Source organism: Mercenaria mercenaria, chromosome 15 (genome assembly GCF_021730395.1).
Source record: "Mercenaria mercenaria strain notata chromosome 15, MADL_Memer_1, whole genome shotgun sequence".
Taxonomy (NCBI): Eukaryota; Metazoa; Mollusca; class Bivalvia; order Venerida; family Veneridae; genus Mercenaria; species Mercenaria mercenaria.
In genome coordinates this window covers 21,773,662-21,794,908 of record NC_069375.1, presented here as the reverse complement: position 1 = coordinate 21,794,908, position 21,247 = coordinate 21,773,662, and the positions used below count along the sequence as shown (strand labels likewise).

The window sequence follows — 21,247 nt, the reverse complement described above, 5'->3', positions numbered from 1 at the left end:
ACTTTCCGAACACCCCTCCTATATTGCCAAGGAGATCAATACCATATATTCCCTCATTAACACCCCTAGAGGCTTTACATTTTGCGAAAGGGGGGCCTCATTTTATTTTTTGCTTTTTTGGTTAATAAAGATTAAAAAGCTAATTTAATAAATGAATTTTAATAATTAGATTCTATAAACACTTCCATAGAGCAGGTATACACCTAATGACTTAATGAACATAATTACCTTTTTTTCTTTGAAACTATTGTGGTGGTGAGTAACAGCAGAGGGTGTTGGTAAGAGAATCTATGGTAATATGATAGAATCCACGTGTATAATCCTACAAAGGGAATGGTCAAAGTGTCTTCAATAACATCATCAGTTCATTTTTAGCTGCCACAGCCCATGTGGGGGACTCATCCAGAACATTTTTAGCCATTTAAGGTGTTGAAAATGCCGAGTACAGAATTAAGGTACTCCAATTGTAACAACTTTCCCCTGCTTCTTAGCCTGATAAGATGGTAGTCTGGCATCTTACCACTGGACCAGCATCACTCTTAGAAGATCTTCAATAACTTCCAGAAACTGAACTTTTACTTTGGAAGAAAACAAACAAGTTTTTTTGAGCACAACACATTTATTTCTATCAAATTTTCTTCTTTTTTTATCATAAATATAATTTAATTATATTTCAGACAAAATTCAGGGTAAAATACAGAACGCCATGGCACATTCTTTTCTTGTTATTTGGTATTGGAATTCAGTGATTTCCTCACAGAACATTGACAGTCGGTAAAGGTTAAAGTTTGGGCCATTCAGAGGTCTTCAAAAAAGGGAATCCTGTCTTGAAAGATCTAGCACTAATTACATGAAAAGAATTTTCATGAAAATAGGTACTAGATCTATTAGTCCAGCAGAAAACTAGTCACGACAATTTTAGTAATTTTGGTATTTTGTAAGATGCCTGGTATTGTAACAGTATATTCCCCTTTGTTCTAAAGCTGGTGAAATTAACTTAAAAATTATTGATATCTAATATCTATGAAACATACATTTTGCTTCCACCAGTTGTTTGTACTGCAGCAATATGAAAGTCTGGAGGAATCTAATAAAGCTATACAATAAAGATTCTACCCTAGATTTATCTATGATTTACTTGTAACAAATGTCCAGGGTAAAAGGTTATAAAACAGAATTTGGAAACCAGTCTCAAAACCCAAATATCTGATTGGCTGGTTCTGAGCTCATTCTTGAAATTGACCAATGGCAAAGTAGCAGTCTCAGACTGGTCTCCACACTCAGTTTTGGAGAAAGGACAGGACTAAATTGACAGTAATTTTATGCAACAGAACAGAATCACTGGACCAGTCAGAGACAACTCTGTGAATGCTACAACATTTAGTTTAGTAAATGTTTCAAGCATTGCTTATGTGATTAAAATATGGATGACTAACAAGACAATAAGGTAAACAGCCTTTATTCAGTATGATATATCTAAAAATATACTGAATGATTCTTTTACCTTACACAGGCTGCTTATCATAAAGAGGGTGAGATAAATTATATTTTCAGGTGTATACTGAATACTGCCACAGTGCCGCTATATATGTACACAATATACAAAGACAACATACACACAAATGTCTTGCAGTATATTTGTTTAATGGAATGTAAAAATTTTACATAAACAGACTCATGTTTTTCCAAATACATTGTCACGGTAAGTCCTGTTATTCACATCTATGAAGAACTCAGTTCGCTGAAATAATAAAATAAAAAGTTGACACTTTTGTAGCATGTTAATTGAGAGGTATATGGTAAATCATACAAATATCTTGACGGCTGTACTCTGTACAGATACAGAATACTCTGTATCTGGAGGTTGCATGTTCAATCCCCTGACACAGCATATCTTCTCCAGCGCTATTTTACCATGATAGCTTGTAAGTCATCTTCCACCTCGGACACAAGTGAAGAAGTTGCCAATTACCTATGCTGAACAAGCAAGTGCTGGTAAAGAATCTCAGAACAATAGTTAAACTAACTTACAATTGTTAAGTTTCGTAACTAAAATACTGTTGAGAAATGTTGTTAAACTAATTAACATATAAACAATACAAACACAGAATACATCATATTAGATATTTTTGCTAGGCCAGAAGTTACTCATGCCACATAACTTTAGCCTTACTTGCCTTACTGTAAATTACTGGTCATTGTCAAGATACATATATACCGTCAAAATTGTTAAACTATATCTTTCTTTGTTACTGTACTCGATGTGTTTACAATTCTCATTTTAGCCATGAATTAGGCTAATATTAATGTATAATAGGAGTAAACATGTGTAAATGTAAGCAATAAATCTAGTATGGAAGCATGAGAGTATGTGATTTTTCCCAGAAAATGTATCAATACTTGGGTCATTATATATCTGTTTTGCATCATAGCCAATCATAAAGACCTGAGGTAGGAGGAAGACATGTTTATCTGTTACAGATGACACAGTCTACAATTAAACCAATTGTACATTATACACGTACCTAAAGAGTTTGGTTTTGAAACCCCTGCGATGTTAGTAGGAGAACTGAAGTTTAACCCACCCCTCTACCTACCCTTTTAGTGAATGGTATACAATTCATCCATGACAATACATGCAGCTATTATACAATACTTGCTGTATAATCAAATTATGCAAATATTCGAAATCAAAACATTTTTGTTGTTGATTGGTCTTTTCATATAATAGATACTTCCAGAGAATTAAGACCTGAAAAATCTGAGAACGTTTCTTTTCTTTATATATGAAAACAGTTGGCTGATGAATTCAACATCATATATCCCCATACATTTGACTGACATGGACTGGCAATAACTTTCCTTAACAGTCACATACAGTGGCATGACATTTGATAACATAATTTGGGTTTAAACTATTTTGGAGAATACTCCATTTTGAACCTTCATATTTTGTACTTTGTCTTTCATTGATTTAAAATCGTTATATTACAAAGTGCTTAGTTTGAGAAGACAGACTAAATTCTTTTCTCTGAAAAAGTCTGTCCAGAAAAATTTAAGAACATTTATAATCTAACAAAATCTAATAAAGCTACAAAAGTTTGGGATTTCGCATCAAATGTGAGCAGACAGCACTTTGAGCTATAGGTCTTACACTAATGTAAGACATTGTCTGATTGATATATTGTGCGCTTAAACTTGCACCAGTTCAGAAAACATTTTAATAAAGGAACATCTTCAAGTACTTTACAAAAGTACAGCATCAATTCAAAATAATATAATCAATTAAAATGCATGTCCTGAAAAATCATTTACATGTATAGAGGATTCATTTTCTTGGTTGTATAAATTGATGAAATTGAATCTTTAATGGACAAATAATTATCTATTAAATTTGAAATTAACAAATTCAAATTCATTGAAACCAAGAAACTTTAAGCCAACAGAATTAAACAGCAATTACATGCTTCAATAAAGATAAGCATTTGACAGTATAACATGAATGATTCATGTAACAATCATAAATCAAACTTGACCTTACAAGCATACACCATGCTGTACATGAGCGATTCATGTTAAATCGTAAATCATACTTGATCTTACAATCATACACCATGCTGTACATGAGTGATTCATGTTAAATCATAAATCAAACTTGACCTTATAAGCATACTCCATGCTGTACATGAGTGATTCATATTAAATCATAAATCAAACTTGACCTTATAAGCATACTCCATGCTGTTCATGAGTGATTCATGTTAAATCATAAATCAAACTTGACCTTATAAGCATACCCCATGCTGTACACGAGTGATACTTTTGTATACGATTTGTGAAAAGAGATGGGCGCTTGTGGTCGTCGCTTGCTTTAACATGTGTAATAATATTTGTCTGAGCTGTGAAACTCGGATTGTCGATCTAAAACCATCATCCTTTTGCTTTAAGACTTATTATCTCGAGCGCACGAAATCTATCTCGAGCGCACAAAATCTTATCTCCAGCGCTCGAAATCTTACCTCTATCGCACGATATCTTATCTCGAGCACACAATATCTTATCTGGAGTGCACGACATCTTATTTCAATCGAAAAATATCTTATCTCGAGATCATGACATCACCTCTCGAGTGCATGACTTCTTATCTCGAACGCTCGATATTTGATCGGAAAAAAGAAGTGTGTGTCCTAAACATACTACCGTATAAAAGGACATGTAAAGAATTTTTAACTTAAAGAAAGAGATATGGTGATTGTTCAGGTCCCATGTTCATCTACATTTGAAATTTAAAACTGAAGAAATTAAGTATTGCTAAAAATTATATTTGTTGATTTTACACGCGTGGCATGCGATACAACGCGCGACAATGCCAAACGACGTGTGACACGACTCTCGGTTCACGATACGACAGGCGACACGACGCGCGGCATTAATTTCCTATGAGCTAACAAGAGTGTCAGAATGTCACAATATACGCCCGTCACAGTAAATTCCTTTACTCTAGCACCTGTATTTGCAAATGGAATTTTAATTTTGTGGTTGTTTAGTAATTATTGTAATTCTTTTGTTTTTCTAAATCCACATAAAAACTCCTTACCAGAAAGAGATACCTTAAAATACACCTAAAACTTGAAAGAAACATATAGGTTGTACCACAGAAAAGTGGTCTTGGTTTTTCCCTACGGTCAATTATAAAAAAGTTACAATATAAGTTATTTATAGTAATACCTAAGGGAAGTTAATCTTAAAAAAAAAATTGTTAGTCCACACAAAATATATAGGTAGATATAAGGTAGAGGTTTGTCAAAATACACCTCAAAATTGGATGTAACATGTATGTTGTACTACAGAAAAGTGGTCTCGATTTTTCCCTACGACTAGTAATGAAAAAGTTACAATATAAGCTATTTATAGTTACAACAAAGGGAAGTAATTCTAAAGAAGGGACCTGCGCATGACACTTCGTTTCATGATGGTGTACAATTGTGCCAAGTTACATCAAAATCCCTCCATGCATGAAGAAGAAATGCTTCTGACAAAGTCATTCTTGTATCTGACCTTTGGCCTCTAAGTGTGACCTTGACCTTAGATCTAGGGACCTGGTTCTTGCGCACGACACTCCGTCTTGTGGTGGTGAACAATTGTGCCAAGTTATATCAAAATCCCTCCATGTATGAAGAAGAAATGCTCCGGACAAAGTTTTCATTCTTGTATCCTTTGAACTCTAAGTGTGACCTTGACCTTAGACCTAGGGACCTGGTTCTTGTGCATGACACTCCGTCTCATGATGGTGAACAATTGTGCCAAGTTTCATCAAAATCTCTCCATGCATGAAGAAGATATGCTCCAGACACAGTCATTCTTGAATTTGACCTTTGATCTCTAAGTGTGACTTTGACCTTAGACCTAGGGACCTGGTTCTTGCGCCTGACACTCCGTCTCATGATGGTGAACAACTGTGCCAAGTTTCATCAAAATCCCTCCATGCATGAAGAAGATATGCTCCGGACAAAGTCTGTGGACGCCGCCCGCCCGCCCATCCGCCCGCCAGGGGCGTTCCCATAATACGTCCCGTTTTTCAAACGGGCGTATAAAAAAGACTCCGTAGTATTCCGTAGTTTAGACCTAAAATACTTTTAGTACTGTGGAGAATATCGCATCGAGGCTCAAACCTTTAAATATCAAATCAATAACGTAGTATGGCGCGGCACCATTGAAAAGCAAACATGCAGTTCAGAACAGTATGTTTTTTTAAGCCCTTCCCATAATCCACACTATACATACTCACGCATGCACGCACGCACTCATCAATATAATGTTATCTCGGGTTCAAAATTATTGAAATGTAAGTTTTAAAGACAGTTGAATTTACCTTAAGTTAGTTATTTTTTTCTTCTTTTGCTGTGCGACATTTAGCGTTGGTTTTGCGACATAAAACGGTGGACAAATTCTTGCGACATTTAGCATTAAAGGTGCGACATATAGCAGCAGACGATTTTGCGACATTTAGCGGTGGCTGCGACATTTAACGTCTACCTTGCGACATTTAACGGTGGTTGCGACATTTAGCGGTGGTGCGACATTTAACGGTGCCACACATTTAACGGTGCTAACCTCCACTTTATTCAATTGTAACTGCTTTCTGCGCCGCACCAAAACGCTAGAGTTGTTTCTCATTGACAAGAACGGTCACATACCTGCATACCATTATTTCTTAAGTTAAAAACCGGATGTACATATGTGGATTTAATTTGTTTCATAAGGTGCAACTTTTTCAACAATATACATGCACTTCAAAACGTACGAAAAAAAGAATGGCATACCTTCCAACAAACAAGACTGGGAAAATCGTGTTTTCAACCGTTAAGTTTTGAAACTCTAGAAATGGGAGCAATAATTAATTGGTTGATGAGTTTTTCGCGTGTTTTACTTTATCCGGTGATATATCTACCTGATTCCTTGTAGCAGATGACACCAGCTCGTTGTGAGGTAAGGCATGTTGCGTAGTTCCCTATCACACAGTCTGTAAACGCTGTCTCATTTCCGTTGCACTTGACTTCAGTTACAAGCGTAGGCGTTCTTCGTCGCTTGTAATGATATAAGGCCACGCCCCTTTTGAAACCCCGCTCCAATGTTCGACAAAAGACGTCTGCTTCTGTATCAGTCCAGCCAGTCGCGCATATTTCCCCCCAGATGTGGTGTAAGTAGATGTCCACACTTCCGTACGTAGGGTCGGGGCTGTCGCCACCCAGCCGATACTGAGGACCTTGAAACAGAAACACATATCGAATTAAAATTCTACTAGACGAGCTCTGTGATGTGCTTCATAGATTGATTCTATGAATATGTTTTCATGACCTCATGTGTAACTTGCAAGAGTGCATCATTCAAGTGTACCCAATATAACGTTATGTCCCTGTTCAGTTTCGAGTGTTCTGAGTAACAAAATGTGTATGATATACAAAACGAATATAATTTCAGATGGTTTGGTTGATCTGCTTCAATCCGATCTTAAAGCTGGTTTCTGAACAATAATGTACAGTAGTCAGCAGTTCGACAATCTGAAAAAAAAACAACAGTGATAACAAATGGATATCATCCAAATCTCTACCTTTTTGTAAGAGTTGAGAATGCCAATAAAACAAATCTCTTGACATACATGGGTAGTGACAAAATAAAGCCCATACCGTTATCTCGTGTGTCGTCATGGCAACTGACCGCTACATACTGGGTGGCTCGGCATGCCTGGGTGTCATACTCGCAGTTCATAATGCTTGTATCATTAGGCTGACATTTAAGGTTCTTCCGACCAAGGGCCGATATATATGAACCGTATGCTCCGGGTGGCAATAAACTTCCGGTTTTGTGACCTGTTTCTTTACATACCAACACAGCGTACTCTGGCTCGAATCCTTCGCTACAAAACCCTGTCCAGGCATCTTTCTCGAAGTATTCAACAATTCCTGAATTTCCCTTTCCTCCACTTAATCGCACTATAAGAAAATATATATATGTCTTATCCAATTCTTTTCCTTCGGCATATATATAGAATTTTAATCTGTAATTAAACTATAGGAAGACATATGCCTCTTTCTTTTAATTCCGAGCATTCTCATTGACCCGAGCCTTTGGAAAATTTGCACTTGCAGCTATTTTCTGTTTCTTAATTTTATGCATGCTGTGGCAAACCATATGACAGTTATAAAAGAATAAGGTATGACGCCAAATAAATTGTCACAAAAAGGAAATCCCATTCTAGGTATAATGCCAAATAAATTGTCACAAAAAGGAAATCCCACTCTAGATATAACGCTAAATAAATTGTCACAAAAAGGAAATCCCAGTCTAGGTATAACGCCAAAATCAATTGGCACAATAAGGAAATCCCATCCTAGGTGTGATGCCAAATGAATTGTATTTTCTGTTTCTTAATTTTATGCATGCTGTGGCAAACCATATGACAGTTATAAAAGAATAAGGTATGACGCCAAATAAATTGTCACAAAAAGGAAATCCCATTCTAGGTATAATGCCAAATAAATTGTCACAAAAAGGAAATCCCACTCTAGATATAACGCTAAATATATTGTCACAAAAAGGAAATCCCAGTCTAGGTATAACGCCAAAATCAATTGGCACAATAAGGAAATCCCATCCTAGGTGTGATGCCAAATGAATTGTCACAATAAGGTAATTCCATTCTAGGTATGACGCCAAATAAATTGGCACAATAAGGAAATCCTATCCTAGGTGTGATGCCAAATAAAATGTCACAGTAAGCTAATCACATTCTAGGTATCACGCCAAATAAATTGTTACAAAAAGGAAATCCAATTCTAGGTATGATGCCAAATAAATTTGCACAATAAGGAACTCCTGTCCTAGGTATGACGCAAATTAAATTGGTACAATAAGAAAATCCCATCCTAGGTGTGATGCCAAATAAATTGTCACAATAAGGAAACCCCATCTTAGGTATGACGACAAAAAATGTCACAATAAAGAAATCCCATCCTAGGTATGACGCCAATTAAATTGCCGCAATAAGGAAATCCTATCCTAGGTATGACGCCAAATAAATTGTCACAATAACGAAATCCCATCCTAGGTGTGACGTCAAATCATCCTTACCTGTGGTCTTGTAGCACAGCACATAGGCAGCTTTGCAATCAAATTGAGGTTCACCCCACTGCGTGTAGTTACACTTCTCGATACTCGATTCTGTGCCCTTACAAGTAACGCCAACCAACCAGAACGGCAAGTCAGACGTTGTCACCGACCCAAAAGCCTCGCCCCCAATAAAGCCTTTCCCTAATTGCTTACACGTGACGTTGGCTGAAGCATCGCTCCATCTGTAGTCACAAAGTTGACCCCAAACACCGCTGTGGCGCACTTCTACCCGGCCCCAGTAATCCTGACCACCGGATAGCCGAATATCGAAACCTGTCACGGATTACAACAATTTCAATAATTCTGCATTTATTGATAAAAAGATATTACTGTCAGTAACTGAACGCTGCTACTTATCTACCACAAGTGTAAGCCAGTATCATACAAAAGAATCTCGACGCCAGCTATATCATATTGAATAAATTACAAGCGACGAAATTTATTTGCGTTGCATATGCTTTGTACTGATTTCTTACACCAACAAAGTTTTAGTGAAAGGTGACTTTAGTATCTTTAAAGAACGCAGTTAAAAGTCAAAGATTTTACCCGCACAGTTTTATTTTTCCACCATTCCTATCTCACCTTGGCAAATGGCCATTTTTATGAAATGGAAAGTTATAAAGTGGCCTGAGAGTGCCATAACTGTCTACAAACTATACTTACTCGTGTCAACATTGTCCGCGGTTGTATTGTGGCAGATGACGGATGCACGGTGAGAATAAGCACACTTTCCCCTGTAGCTCGTGTTCTTACAGTCGGTTAATTTGGACTCATTTCCGATGCACGTGTACTCGTATGATCGATCAACGATGCTGTAATAAATAATGTGTTACAGAAGACGTGCGAACGAGTATATGAAACAAATACATTATAGGCAGGTACAGTTTTCTTTTTTTTTCTTTTTTGAAGCTTTTCCTGCCGCCACTTCTCATAAAACATACAGAATGTTATGACGTTTGAGTGCATTTAATAGTTTTTTGTCCTCTTTGTTTTAAACAACACCAGTGCTTATGCAATGTGTGTCTGGTGTCAATAATCACAGCAAGATATGAAATACCGTTGCAAAATAAAATACAGTAACACAAACGTCCCGTACCAGTAGTGATTTATCTCACTGTTTTCTTTTTATTTACATAGATAATGTACATACTTTTCTAAAATTAATTATCGAAAAGTAATATTCGTGTCAGCTGTCAACGATTTCATTGCCATTATTTTTGGTATGTGCGATATCTTGATGTCTATGCTTAAGCATCAGATCGCTTAATTAACAGTATGAATTCTGTTTAAATAGTGCTAGATTCGATTACGATAACAGAAGCATCAATTACGTTCGCACTGTGGCATATTTCTGCAACGAGACAGCTTGGCACCTTTCGTGATACTTAAAAGCGAAACTTTCTAAATTTATTTATTTTGTTGGGTTTAACGTCGCACCGACACAATTATAGGTCATATGGCGACTTTCCAGCTTTGGTGGTGGAGGAAGACCCCAGGTGCCCCTCCGTGCATTATTTAATTACGAGCGGGCACCTGGGTAGAACCACCGACCTTCCGTAAGCCAGCTGGATGGCTTCCTCACATGAAGATTTTAACGCCCCGCGTGAGGCTCGAACCCACATCGATGAGGGGCGAAACTTTCTGAAAGATTATCACAAAAATACACATATTTCCCGGAAAGTTTGGAATACTATCGTCAGCTACTTAGCTATCTCGTTGTAGAAATATGCCACCATACGTTCGTATGTCTTTTTAATACAGTTAAGGTTGCAGAAAACCCCAGTCTTGACAGATTTCACATGCTAAAAGTTAAGAAGTCGGAAAATACATTTTAGAAGTGAGATGACAACTACTTGAAATCTTGTGATCTGTTACGTCATCTTAAAAAGACAGGGATATTTAGTGAAAGAGATGTGATGTATCTGATATCTGAAGGCACAAGAACCGAACAACATACCCTATCCTATTCTCAGACCACCCAGAAGGCCCAAGAGCCGAGCAGCATTTTGCTATACCGTACACAAAACCGAGCTCTTTACACACACTGGTAGCGGCATAATCGTTCCAGCCATCGTCACACGCTTCTCCCCATTTATAACTGTACATCACTTGCACCACTCCAACATTTGTCTGTTTTGAGTTGGTCTGTAATCGAACTGTAACATAACTAGAATATTTGAGTCTTGTCTCATCGGAAAGACGTTCATTTCTTCCATATTATTTTGAGTGAAATTTCATGCCAGCGAATTTAAATGATTTCACAGTATATGGCAGACTAACGTGGTTTATATTTATCAATTTTCAAGTCAAGTTTTGGCATCCGAAACAAAACTACGTCACTGTTAATGATTATTTCCTCCATCAAACAACAACAAAAATAAATATAATATATTTGGTGAAATCGCATATCTTAGATATTGAATATTTGTTCATGCTGCTACTTGGGCTGGAAATTCTGAGTAGGTATGTACATATTCTAACTAGCTGTACATAGGGTAAATGTGAGGTTGGCATGCCCAAAATACGTTTAACACTCCGCCTTCTTACGTACTCTCCCCTTCCCCGCCCCCCCCCCCCCCCCCCCCCCCCCCCCCCCCAATCACACACACATAATACCCTATCCGCTTATTTTTAATATAATATCACATAATTTAAATGTACTTGAAGCAACCTGTCCGCTAAATCTTTCCAATATATTTTCTTTCTGTGGTTGACCAAGCTCTGTTTTTAAGTTTCTAACTTCGGCAAATAAGTAGTAAACCCAGAAAAATGTAACGTTAATGGTTAATGGTGGTGACTGCAAGTTTCTGACTTTTTGCAAGTATAGCAGAAAACGAGTAAGCATTGAACAGTGTTTATATGAAAGATGGTCAGTTTACGGCTGGAAAGCATTAAGGAGCAATTTACGTGCACACAATATGACACATTAAAGGTCAATGTAAGGCTTTAATATTTGTTGTATACATTGTACAGACTAAATAGTGAGTATACACAATAGCTCTACTTTCATTTCTATACATGAACTTATACTGTCTGAGCCAAAAGGGGAGGTAATAAAATATATTTCATGTTTTGATTGCAACTGTTGCTGCCAGTACACCTTTCATATTCTTTAAAAAAGTGTCACATTGGCCATGAATAAGACACAGGCAAACATGTATATAGAAAAATAAGATACCTGTTGTATTGTGACATATGGCGCCGACATCCTGGTAATGGTAACAGTTATGTCGGCCCCAGCCGCTACTTCTGCACTGAGTAATAGACGTTTCCGATCCGTTACAGTCTAATTCGTCCAGGAATATTGGCATGTCAGTGGCGCCGGATAAAAACACATGATTTCGAGTTCCTTCCTATAAAATGGAACAAACAAGTTCTTTATTCAAAGTATCAACATATTAGTCCAAAATACAATAAAAGCCCGCCCGCTTAGCTCAATAGGGAGAGCGCAGATCTAAGGATCGCGGGGTCGCGAGTTCAAGCCCTGGGCGAGGCGTATGTTCTCCGTGACGATTTGATAAAAGACATTGTGCCTCAAATCATTCGTCTTCCACTGCTGATTCATGTGGAGAAGTTGGCAGTTACTTGCGGAGAACAGGTTTGTACTGGTACAGAATCCAGGAACACTGGTTAGGTTAACTGCCCGTCGTTACATAACTGATATACTGTTGAAAAACGGCCTCTTAAAACCCAAAACAAACAAACAAACACAGTAAAATAAAAGATTTACCCAAGAAAATCATAATGGTTCTAGCTCGCTCATCTGAGTGGGTAACTATTTGGAGGATTTGGGTCGGAAGTCATTTAAGACATTTAAGAAACATTTATGCCGCGGTCCTGCAGTTTCAGTTTATTGCAAAGTGAAGAAGAAGCACCGTCTGCGAGGTAACTAAGTCCTACTTATACCCCAACGAGCTCTCCCAAAGATAACTAAGTCATACTTACCACCACCGCGCTCTCCCAAAGGTCACTTAGTCATACTTACCCCCCCCCCCCCCCCCCCCCCCCCCACACACACACACTCCCCGAGGTAACTAAGTTGTATTTAACCACAACTCATCGCCCCGAGTTGTACTACCCTCACCCCCTTCTCAGATGTAACCAAATTGTATAGTTACAGCCCTAAGGAAATCATATTGTATTTACATCCACTCACACCGTTCCCAAAAGGTACCAAATTTGTACTTACCCCCCAGAGGTAACCAAGTTGCCGGCATATCACAGTAGCTGCTTTATTATCTTTCTTGTATTGGTCATCGCAAATAGTACCCCATGGATTATCGCCGGCGTTACCGTCGGCACTCTGGATTTCTATACGTCCCTGCGAAGGATCTTTCCCACCGACCAGCCGGATATTGATTGCTGGAAAAAATAAAACAATAAAATACAGTTTTGTAAGTGATAAATGCAATTTTACGCCAAATCTCTTGAAAACTATTAGAGGAATTACCCGGATAATGATCATTGGTATTGCACAAAACACCAATCTGTAATGAATCGAAGGGCCATAGCTCCTAAACCGAGCAAGGAACATTCTTACAATATTAACAACTGTACTTTAGGGTTATAATTTATATTTCTGCAAGTTTGCGACAAACCCATTCAAAACTGTACAAGTTATCCGGACAAAGAGTTCCGGACGATCGGATGGAATGTCTACCTACGGACACCAGTCTAGTGATCCTATGTCAACTGTATGGTCTTTCGAATCACAAAAAAAATAATGATAAATTTAATTTTGAAAAAAAAAGAGGCTATGACAAATACTATAACATTTTATCTCAAGCGCACGACATATTATGCCGATTGCTCGAGATAATTTAATCTAACAAAGTAGGTTTATGGCCTAAACATACCACTGGGCAATTGGATGGAAAATGAAGGAGTTGTTTATACAATAAAGTATGACGGACAGGCGGATGGACGGACGGACATTTCAAATACAATACGCCCCTCGTTGTATTGTATTTAATGCAAACATATTTCCCATTTGTATCAAATTATTACGATAACATTTTATTTCAATAAAGGAAAAAATAACAAAACAATAACATAACAAGAACTTGTAACAGAGTTACCAACGTCCCCAGCCTAGGGACATTTTTCATTAAGCATATTGCATGCCAATACAGCATCTTCTAAGAAATAGGGCAACATACTAACAATGTATATAATATAATTCATGAAGATGTTATGGAATTTGGAAATGTCTGGAAATCTATAATTGGTGCATACTTTCAAATTCTAATATGTGTATTTTAAGGATTTAATGTGATTTTATTTTTAAATTGGTAAGGAATAATAAATAAAATTATATATATTAAAGGGAGGTAATTTATAAACAAATGGAATGCATACCTGTCACTTATATGGTACTAAAAACTTTGTTTTTAAATTACACTGTTGGTCAATGCAGAGCTGCAGTACATATCAACCAAATGTATTGCAACCATAGTAATGTTGCATTTACCTATATATAAAATTAAGTTATAACTTGTCCCTGGGTTTGCATTCTACAAGTCTACAACTGCATTTGTAAATAACTTTTTATATCTATCAAAACCAGTCATTTTAATTACTTAACCATAACTTCATTTTTAAATTAGTGGGGAACTGGTATAAAGATACATGTCTTGTTCTTTATCATATGAAAGGGAGGTAATTGTATGTACCAAAAAAGAAAGTTCACTTGGGTGCCTGTGACATTGACCTTTGCACATGACACAATCTCTTGTAATGGTGAATTTTTATGCCAAGTTATTTAAATATACGCAAAAAAAGTTACATACAAGACAAAAAGAAATACCAAAAATGTTCTGTTTCGGAAGGTGACCTTGACCTTGGAGCTAGGGGTTTGGGTCTTGCACATGATACATCAACTCATTTTGGTGAACATTTGTGCCAAGTAATCTTAAATTTCCTTGACGAATGGCAGTTATAGACCGTACAAGAAACAGACAATGTTAACTTTTGACTTCTGACCTTGACCTTGGAGCTAGGGTTCCGGGTCTTGTGCCTGACACATCAACTCCTAATAGGGAACATTTGTGCCAAGCAATTTTAAAATCCCTTTGATGAATGGCAGAGTTATGGACCAGACAAGAAACAGACCATGTTAACATTTGACCTCTGAGTGTGACCTTGACCTTGGGACTAGGGGTCTTGGTTTTGCACACGATACGTCGTCTCATTATAGGGAACATTTATGCCAAGTTATTTCAAAATCCCTTCATGGATGGCAGAGTTATGGACCAGACACGAAATGTGACGGACGGACGGAAGGACGTACGGAAGGGCACAGCCTATTTGTATGTTCCCCTTTTTTCTTCGAAAAAGGCGGGAGACAAAAAGAAAATATATTTGATTGTACAATTTTCAATATTCATCTTTTTTTCCTTTGTAAAAAATTTCCAACCAATTTGTGCGGCAAGTATTTTCATTGACGAAAACAATACAGCCCGCGCTAAATTTGCGTAGGAGCAAAATTAATATTTTTTGTACCATGTCCCTGCTGCGCGCAAAATACACTATACTCAAACATTGCGTTATCTGCAGTTTGGTTCACATGAGGAAAGATCTGCTTTCGGACGGCGCAAATTTTGCTCATGCGAACGGCGTCAAAGGTATTGAATCACGCGGGTACCAGCACGTTCAGTATGTTTAGTCGAATAATTAAGTGGATCAAGTTAAAATGAAGTCAGAGATCTTCTACGACTTTGTTTTACATTTAACAAGGTGAAAGGCTATCCTGAAACAAATCTGTTACCTTACATAAAATAACCACTATCAGTCCGTACAAGGTAGGGTGGCTGACGAATACTAATTTTTGTCATAATATCATAAATGGAAATAAAATGTGCGGCAGACTGTTATATTTGAAACAGTATTAACTAGAAGTGTTCTTTAAAACAAATACGCTTATACTATTGTTTTATGACATTTATATTCTGAGTTATCAATTTGTACTTGAGTACTTCCAAAAAGCTTGAACCGTTTCGAAAGTCTATCCAATTTCTCTTTTTGGTATGCAAACTTCTGTACAAACTAAACACGTATGTCACACATAAAGGTAAGTTACTATTCAGTAAAACTGAGAAATCTTATTTAATATTCTAGAATCGTCCTACAAATCCAGCTAAATACGCCTTCTTCAGGCTGAAATGAAGTTTTAATTTAATGATTTCACTAGATATTGAATTCACAATTGGCCGAAATATTTCTGCAAACGACATTGTTTGAAAGTCTTCACTGTTGTATAGCGATTCAGTGTTTAAAATGGCCCAGCCTTGTAATTTATTTCTCGTTGCAGCTTTAAATAAGATTTAAATTAAGCTTTCAGAAACAGCACAATATTAACGATTCAAATAATCTAAAAACAATGAATATTACGCAGTTTTTTTATATATATTTGCGTAATTGCAGACAAGTTTAAATATAATTTAGACACAGGAGCTCGGAGTCATGATCGTACTTTTCCTGCGCGGTTTTGCCTTTATACCGTGACCGAAGGACCAAACTCAAAGAATGTGGTCTTATTTTGCCCAATTTGTAACTTTCATAAATTACCGTCAAGGTGCCGGTAGACTGAAAAAACATTCAGTATACCAGAGTTTGAGTAATTTTTAAAAGTTGATATTAGGGAAACTTTGGATCATTCGTAAAGGCCGTAAGCTCCGTCAATACATAAAGGCCGGATAAAGCCGAAAAATCCGCGTTCCTGACCTCGAGCGCCTGTGATTTTAGACACTAATTGACCTCACTGTAAAGAATAAAGAAGTTTTTAACGTAAAAATATCTCTGTAAGATAAAATACAACACCAGTTGCATGAACATTGTGTTCTTTTCTGCATGCGTTTCCATAGTTCATTTGTATATTGGTTAGATCAAGAAAGCTGAAAGATGAGGTCACCATAGACCTGAACCTTAACACTTACTCTGCTAAATTTCTATAATGAACTTGTCAACCTTTCAGTTTAGACAGTAATATTAACTGTTAAAAGGGGTGCATACCAAAGATACTGACTGAATGGCTAACAGTGCAGATCATGATCTGTACTAGTCGGAAAGGCTGAATCAATCGTGTCCAGTATGTTAAGGGTTAACCCCTGACTAGATATTATGTTTGGCAATTGACCATCAATATCACGTTCGGTATTATTCAAAATTTACAAAAACAAGTGAATGAAGTATTGCCATGCAATACAAAGTCCCCTACTGGAAGGCACCTTATTGTTTCTACTGCAGTATAACATAATGAATTGATAAATATCAATGATGTATAAAAAATATTGTACTATATATACAATATGTTATAACAAAACACTTGGATTAAAATTTGCATACATGAAAAACCTATAGTTGCTTTCATATGTATTTATTTTGGCCAATTATGAAAAAGTTATCATATAAGTTATCTATAGTAACAACAAAGGGAAATTAATAAAAAATGTTAAAAAAAAAAGATCTATTAGAAAAAAATATATTACAAGTTCACACAAAACTCTTTACCAGGTAGAGATAGGTCAAAATACATCTAAAAATTCAATGTAACATGCATGTTGTACCACAGAAAAGTACTCTCGATTTTTCCCTACGGCCAGTAATAAAAAAGTAACAATATAATCTATTTATAGTAAAACAAAGGGAGGTCATTCTTAATAAAAGGGTGCCTCATGGCAATGAACATTTGTGCCAAGTTACATCAAAATCTCTCCATTCATGGACAAGAAATGTTCTGGACAAAGTCATTCTTAAATTTAACATTTGACCTCTAAGTGTGACCTTGACCTTAAACCTAGAGACCTGGTTCTTGCGCACGACAATCCGTCTCATAGTGGTAAACATTTGTGCCAAGTTTCATCAAAATCCCTCCATGCATGAAGAAGAAATGCTCCAGACATTGTCATTTTTGTATCTGACCTTTGGCCTCTAAGTGTGACCTTGACCTTAGACTTAGGGCCCGGGTTTTGCGCATGACACGTTGTCTCATCCAGGGAAATATTTGTGCCAACTGATATTTAAATCATGCTTTGCAGGACAAAGTTATAGACCGGACAGGAAAAAAATCCTATTGACCTTTGATCTCAAAGTGTGATCTTGACCTTTAAGCCAGGGTTATGGGTGTTGCGTATGACACGTCATCTCATCATGGGGAACATTTGTGCCAAGTAATATTAAAATCCCTTCATGAATGGGAGAGTTATGGACCAGACAGGAGAAAAGTCCTGTTGACATTTGACCTCCAATTGTGACCTTGACCTTTGAGCTAGGCGTCCGGGTCTTGGGCGTGACACGTCGTCTCCTCATGGGGAACATTTGTGCCAAGTGATATTAAAATCCCTTAATGAATGACAGAGTTATGGACCGGACACGAAGCAGACCCTGTTCATGCCATGCTAACATTTGACTGCTAAGTGTGACCTTGACCTTTGAGCTAGGGGTCTGACACATCGTCTTATTATGAGGTACATTTGTGCCAAGTAATATTAAAATCCCTTCATGGATAGGAGAGTTATGGACCGGACAGGAGAAAAGCCCTGTTGACATTTGACCTCCAATTGTGACATTGACCTTTGAGGTAGGGGTCCGGGTCTTGCGCATGACACGTCGCCTCATCATGGGGAACATTTGTGCCAAGTAATATTAAAATCCCTTCATGGATGACAGAGTTATGGACCGGACAAAAAACTGCGGACGGACGGACGGACGGAATGACAGAATGACGGAAAAGCGCATTCCTATAGTCCCCAAAACTGGTTTATAACCAGTAGGGGACTAATAATGAACTCCTATTAAGAAATTAAGTTAAGAAACTCTCCCGCGTTGCTTTAATTTGTTTTAGCGCTTTAAGTGAAAGTTAAGATTTTGCAAAATTAAAAGATAAAATCCTTGTGGTTAAGGCATAATTTAAATTTATCTTATTATGGAAAATTAAAAAAAAAGGCAAAGCTTACTGAATGAACCGTACTTGTAAATAAAACAAAGAGGTTGCACTTAAATAAGGGAACTCTTGGGATATAAATCAGACGTGACACATATCCTGATGATGATGATGATTGATGATGATGATGATGATGATGATGATGATAACAGAAAATACAATTGTTAGCAGACTTGACTTTGTACTATATTCTTTATTATTATTTCTATTTTGACTAGGTCTAGTGGCGGATATTTATGCAACGGCATTACTGCATTTTAGAATTAAATCTATATTTATGGTTATTTCCACTGGTCATATCGAAGGACACTATAGTGCCTCTGTTCTCATTTTCTTTTTAGTAGGAATTACACTTTACAATTTACTCAGGCGAATACTAGTAAATATGACTAGCTTTTTCCTGTAATACTGAAAATGTTATTTGGGCCGTTTCATAACAAAATCTGCATTAATGACAAAACCAAACTGTTCTTAAAGAACATTCCAATTTACCTAAAGTTACAATTTCAAGAGTTACGATGCCCTTAATTAAGCCATCGAATGCTGGAAAGCATAAAGGAGCAATTTACGTGCACAAAATATGACACATTAAAGGTCCATGTAAGGCTTTTAATATATGTTGTATTGTACAGACTAAATAGTAAATATACACAATAAGCTCTACTTACATTTCTATACATGAACTTATACTGTCTGAGCCAAAAGGGGAGGTAATAAAATATATTTCATGTTGTGATTGCAACTGTTGCTGCCAGTACACCTTTCATATTCTTAAAAAAGTGTCACTTTGGACATGAATAAGACACAGGCAAACGTGTATAGATACCTGTTGTATTGTGACATATGGCGCCGACATCCTCGTGATGGTAACAGTTATGTCGGCCCCAGCCGCTACTTCTGCACTGAGTAATAGACGTTTCCGATCCGTTACAGTCTAATTCGTCCAGGAATATTGGCATGTCAGTGGCGCCGGATAAAAACACCCGATTTGCAGTTCCTTCCTACAAAATGGAACAAACAAGTTCTTTATTCAAAGTAACACAAACAGTATATCAACATATTAGTCCAAAATACAATAAAAGCCCGCCCGCTTAGCTCAATAGGGAGAGCGCAGATCTAAGGATCGCGGGGTCGCGAGTTCGAGCCCTGGGCGGGGCGTATGTTATCCGTGACGATTTGATAAAAGACATTGTGTCTCAAATCATTCGTCCTCCACTGCTGATTCATGTGGAGAAGTTGGCAGTTACTTGCGGAGAACAGGTTTGTACTGGTACAGAATCCAGGAACACTGGTTAGGTTAACTAGCTGCCCGCCGTCACATAACTGAAATTCTGTTGAAAAACGGTGTTAAACCCAAAACAAACAAACAAACCAAATAAAATAAAAGATTTACACAAGAAAATCATAATGGTTCTAGCTCGCTCACCTGAGTTGCTAACTATTTGGAGGATTTGTGTCGGAAGTCATTTAAGACATTTAAGAAACATTTATGCCGCGGTCCTGCTGTTTCAGTTTAATGCAAGGTGAAGAAGAAGCACCGTCTGCGAGGTAACTAAGTCCTACTTACCCCCATCGCGCTCTCCCAAAGATAACTAAGTTATACTACCCCCACCGCGCTCTCCCAAAGGTCACTAAGTCATACTTAGACCCCCTCCCCCACCCACACACACACACACACTCCCCGAGGTAACTAAGTTGTATTTAACCCCAACTCATCGCCCCGAGATGACAAAGTTGTACTACCCTCACCCCCTTCTCAGATGTAACCAAATTGTATAGTTACAGCCCTAAGGAAATCATATTGTATTTACATCCACTCACACCGTTCCCAAAAGGTACCAAATTTGTACTTACCCCCCAGAGGTAACCAAGTTGCCGGCATATCACAGTAGCTGCTTTATTATCTTCCTCGTATTGGTCATCGCAAATAGTACCCCATGGATCATCGCCGGCGTTACCGTCGGCACTCTGGATTTCTATACGTCCCTGCGAAGGATCTTTCCCACCGACCAGCCGGATATTGATTGCTGGAAAAATAAAACAATAAAATACAGTTTTGTAAGTGATAAATGCAATTTTACGCCAAATCTCTTGAAAACTATTAGAGGAATTACCCGGACAAGGATTATTGATATTGCACAAAACACCAATCTGTAATAATCGAAGGGCCATAGCTCCTAAACCGAGCAAGGAACATTCTTACAATAAGAACAACTGTACTTATGGGTTATAATTTATATTTCTGCAAGTTTGCGACAAACCCATTCCAAACAGTACAAGTTATCCGGACAAAGAGTTCCGGACGATCGGATGGAATGTCTACCTACGGACACCAGTTTAGTGATCCTATGTCAACTGTATGGTCTTTCGAATCACAAAAAAATGATACATTTAATTTTGAAAAAAAAGACTATAACAAATACTATAACACTTTATCTCAAGCGCACGGCATATTATGCCGATTGCTCGAGATAATTTAATCTAACAAAGTAGGTGTATGTCCTAAACATACCACTGGGCAATTGGATGGAAAACGAAGGAGTTGTTTATACAATAAAGTATAACTGACGGACGGACGGACATTTCAAACACTATACGCCCCTCGTTGTATTGTATTTAATGCAAACATCTTTCCCA

General features: G+C 37.3%; 1 protein-coding gene across 1 annotated transcript; it reads right to left on the bottom strand.

Annotated features, from left to right (window-relative positions):
• Positions 1 to 1,443: 1,443 nt before the first annotated feature.
• Positions 1,444 to 20,782, bottom strand: LOC123548038 (scavenger receptor cysteine-rich type 1 protein M130-like). The gene is made up of 10 exons (XM_053524117.1): positions 20,465 to 20,782; positions 19,437 to 19,611; positions 12,860 to 13,032; positions 11,849 to 12,023; positions 10,628 to 10,826; positions 9,334 to 9,482; positions 8,632 to 8,943; positions 7,188 to 7,493; positions 6,452 to 6,766; positions 1,444 to 1,741 (listed from the first exon to the last, which is right to left on the bottom strand). The coding sequence occupies exons 1-10, from the start codon at positions 20,780 to 20,782 to the stop codon at positions 1,734 to 1,736; spliced, it is 2,130 nt and encodes a 709-aa protein (XP_053380092.1). The 3' UTR covers positions 1,444 to 1,733.
• Positions 20,783 to 21,247: the final 465 nt, after the last annotated feature.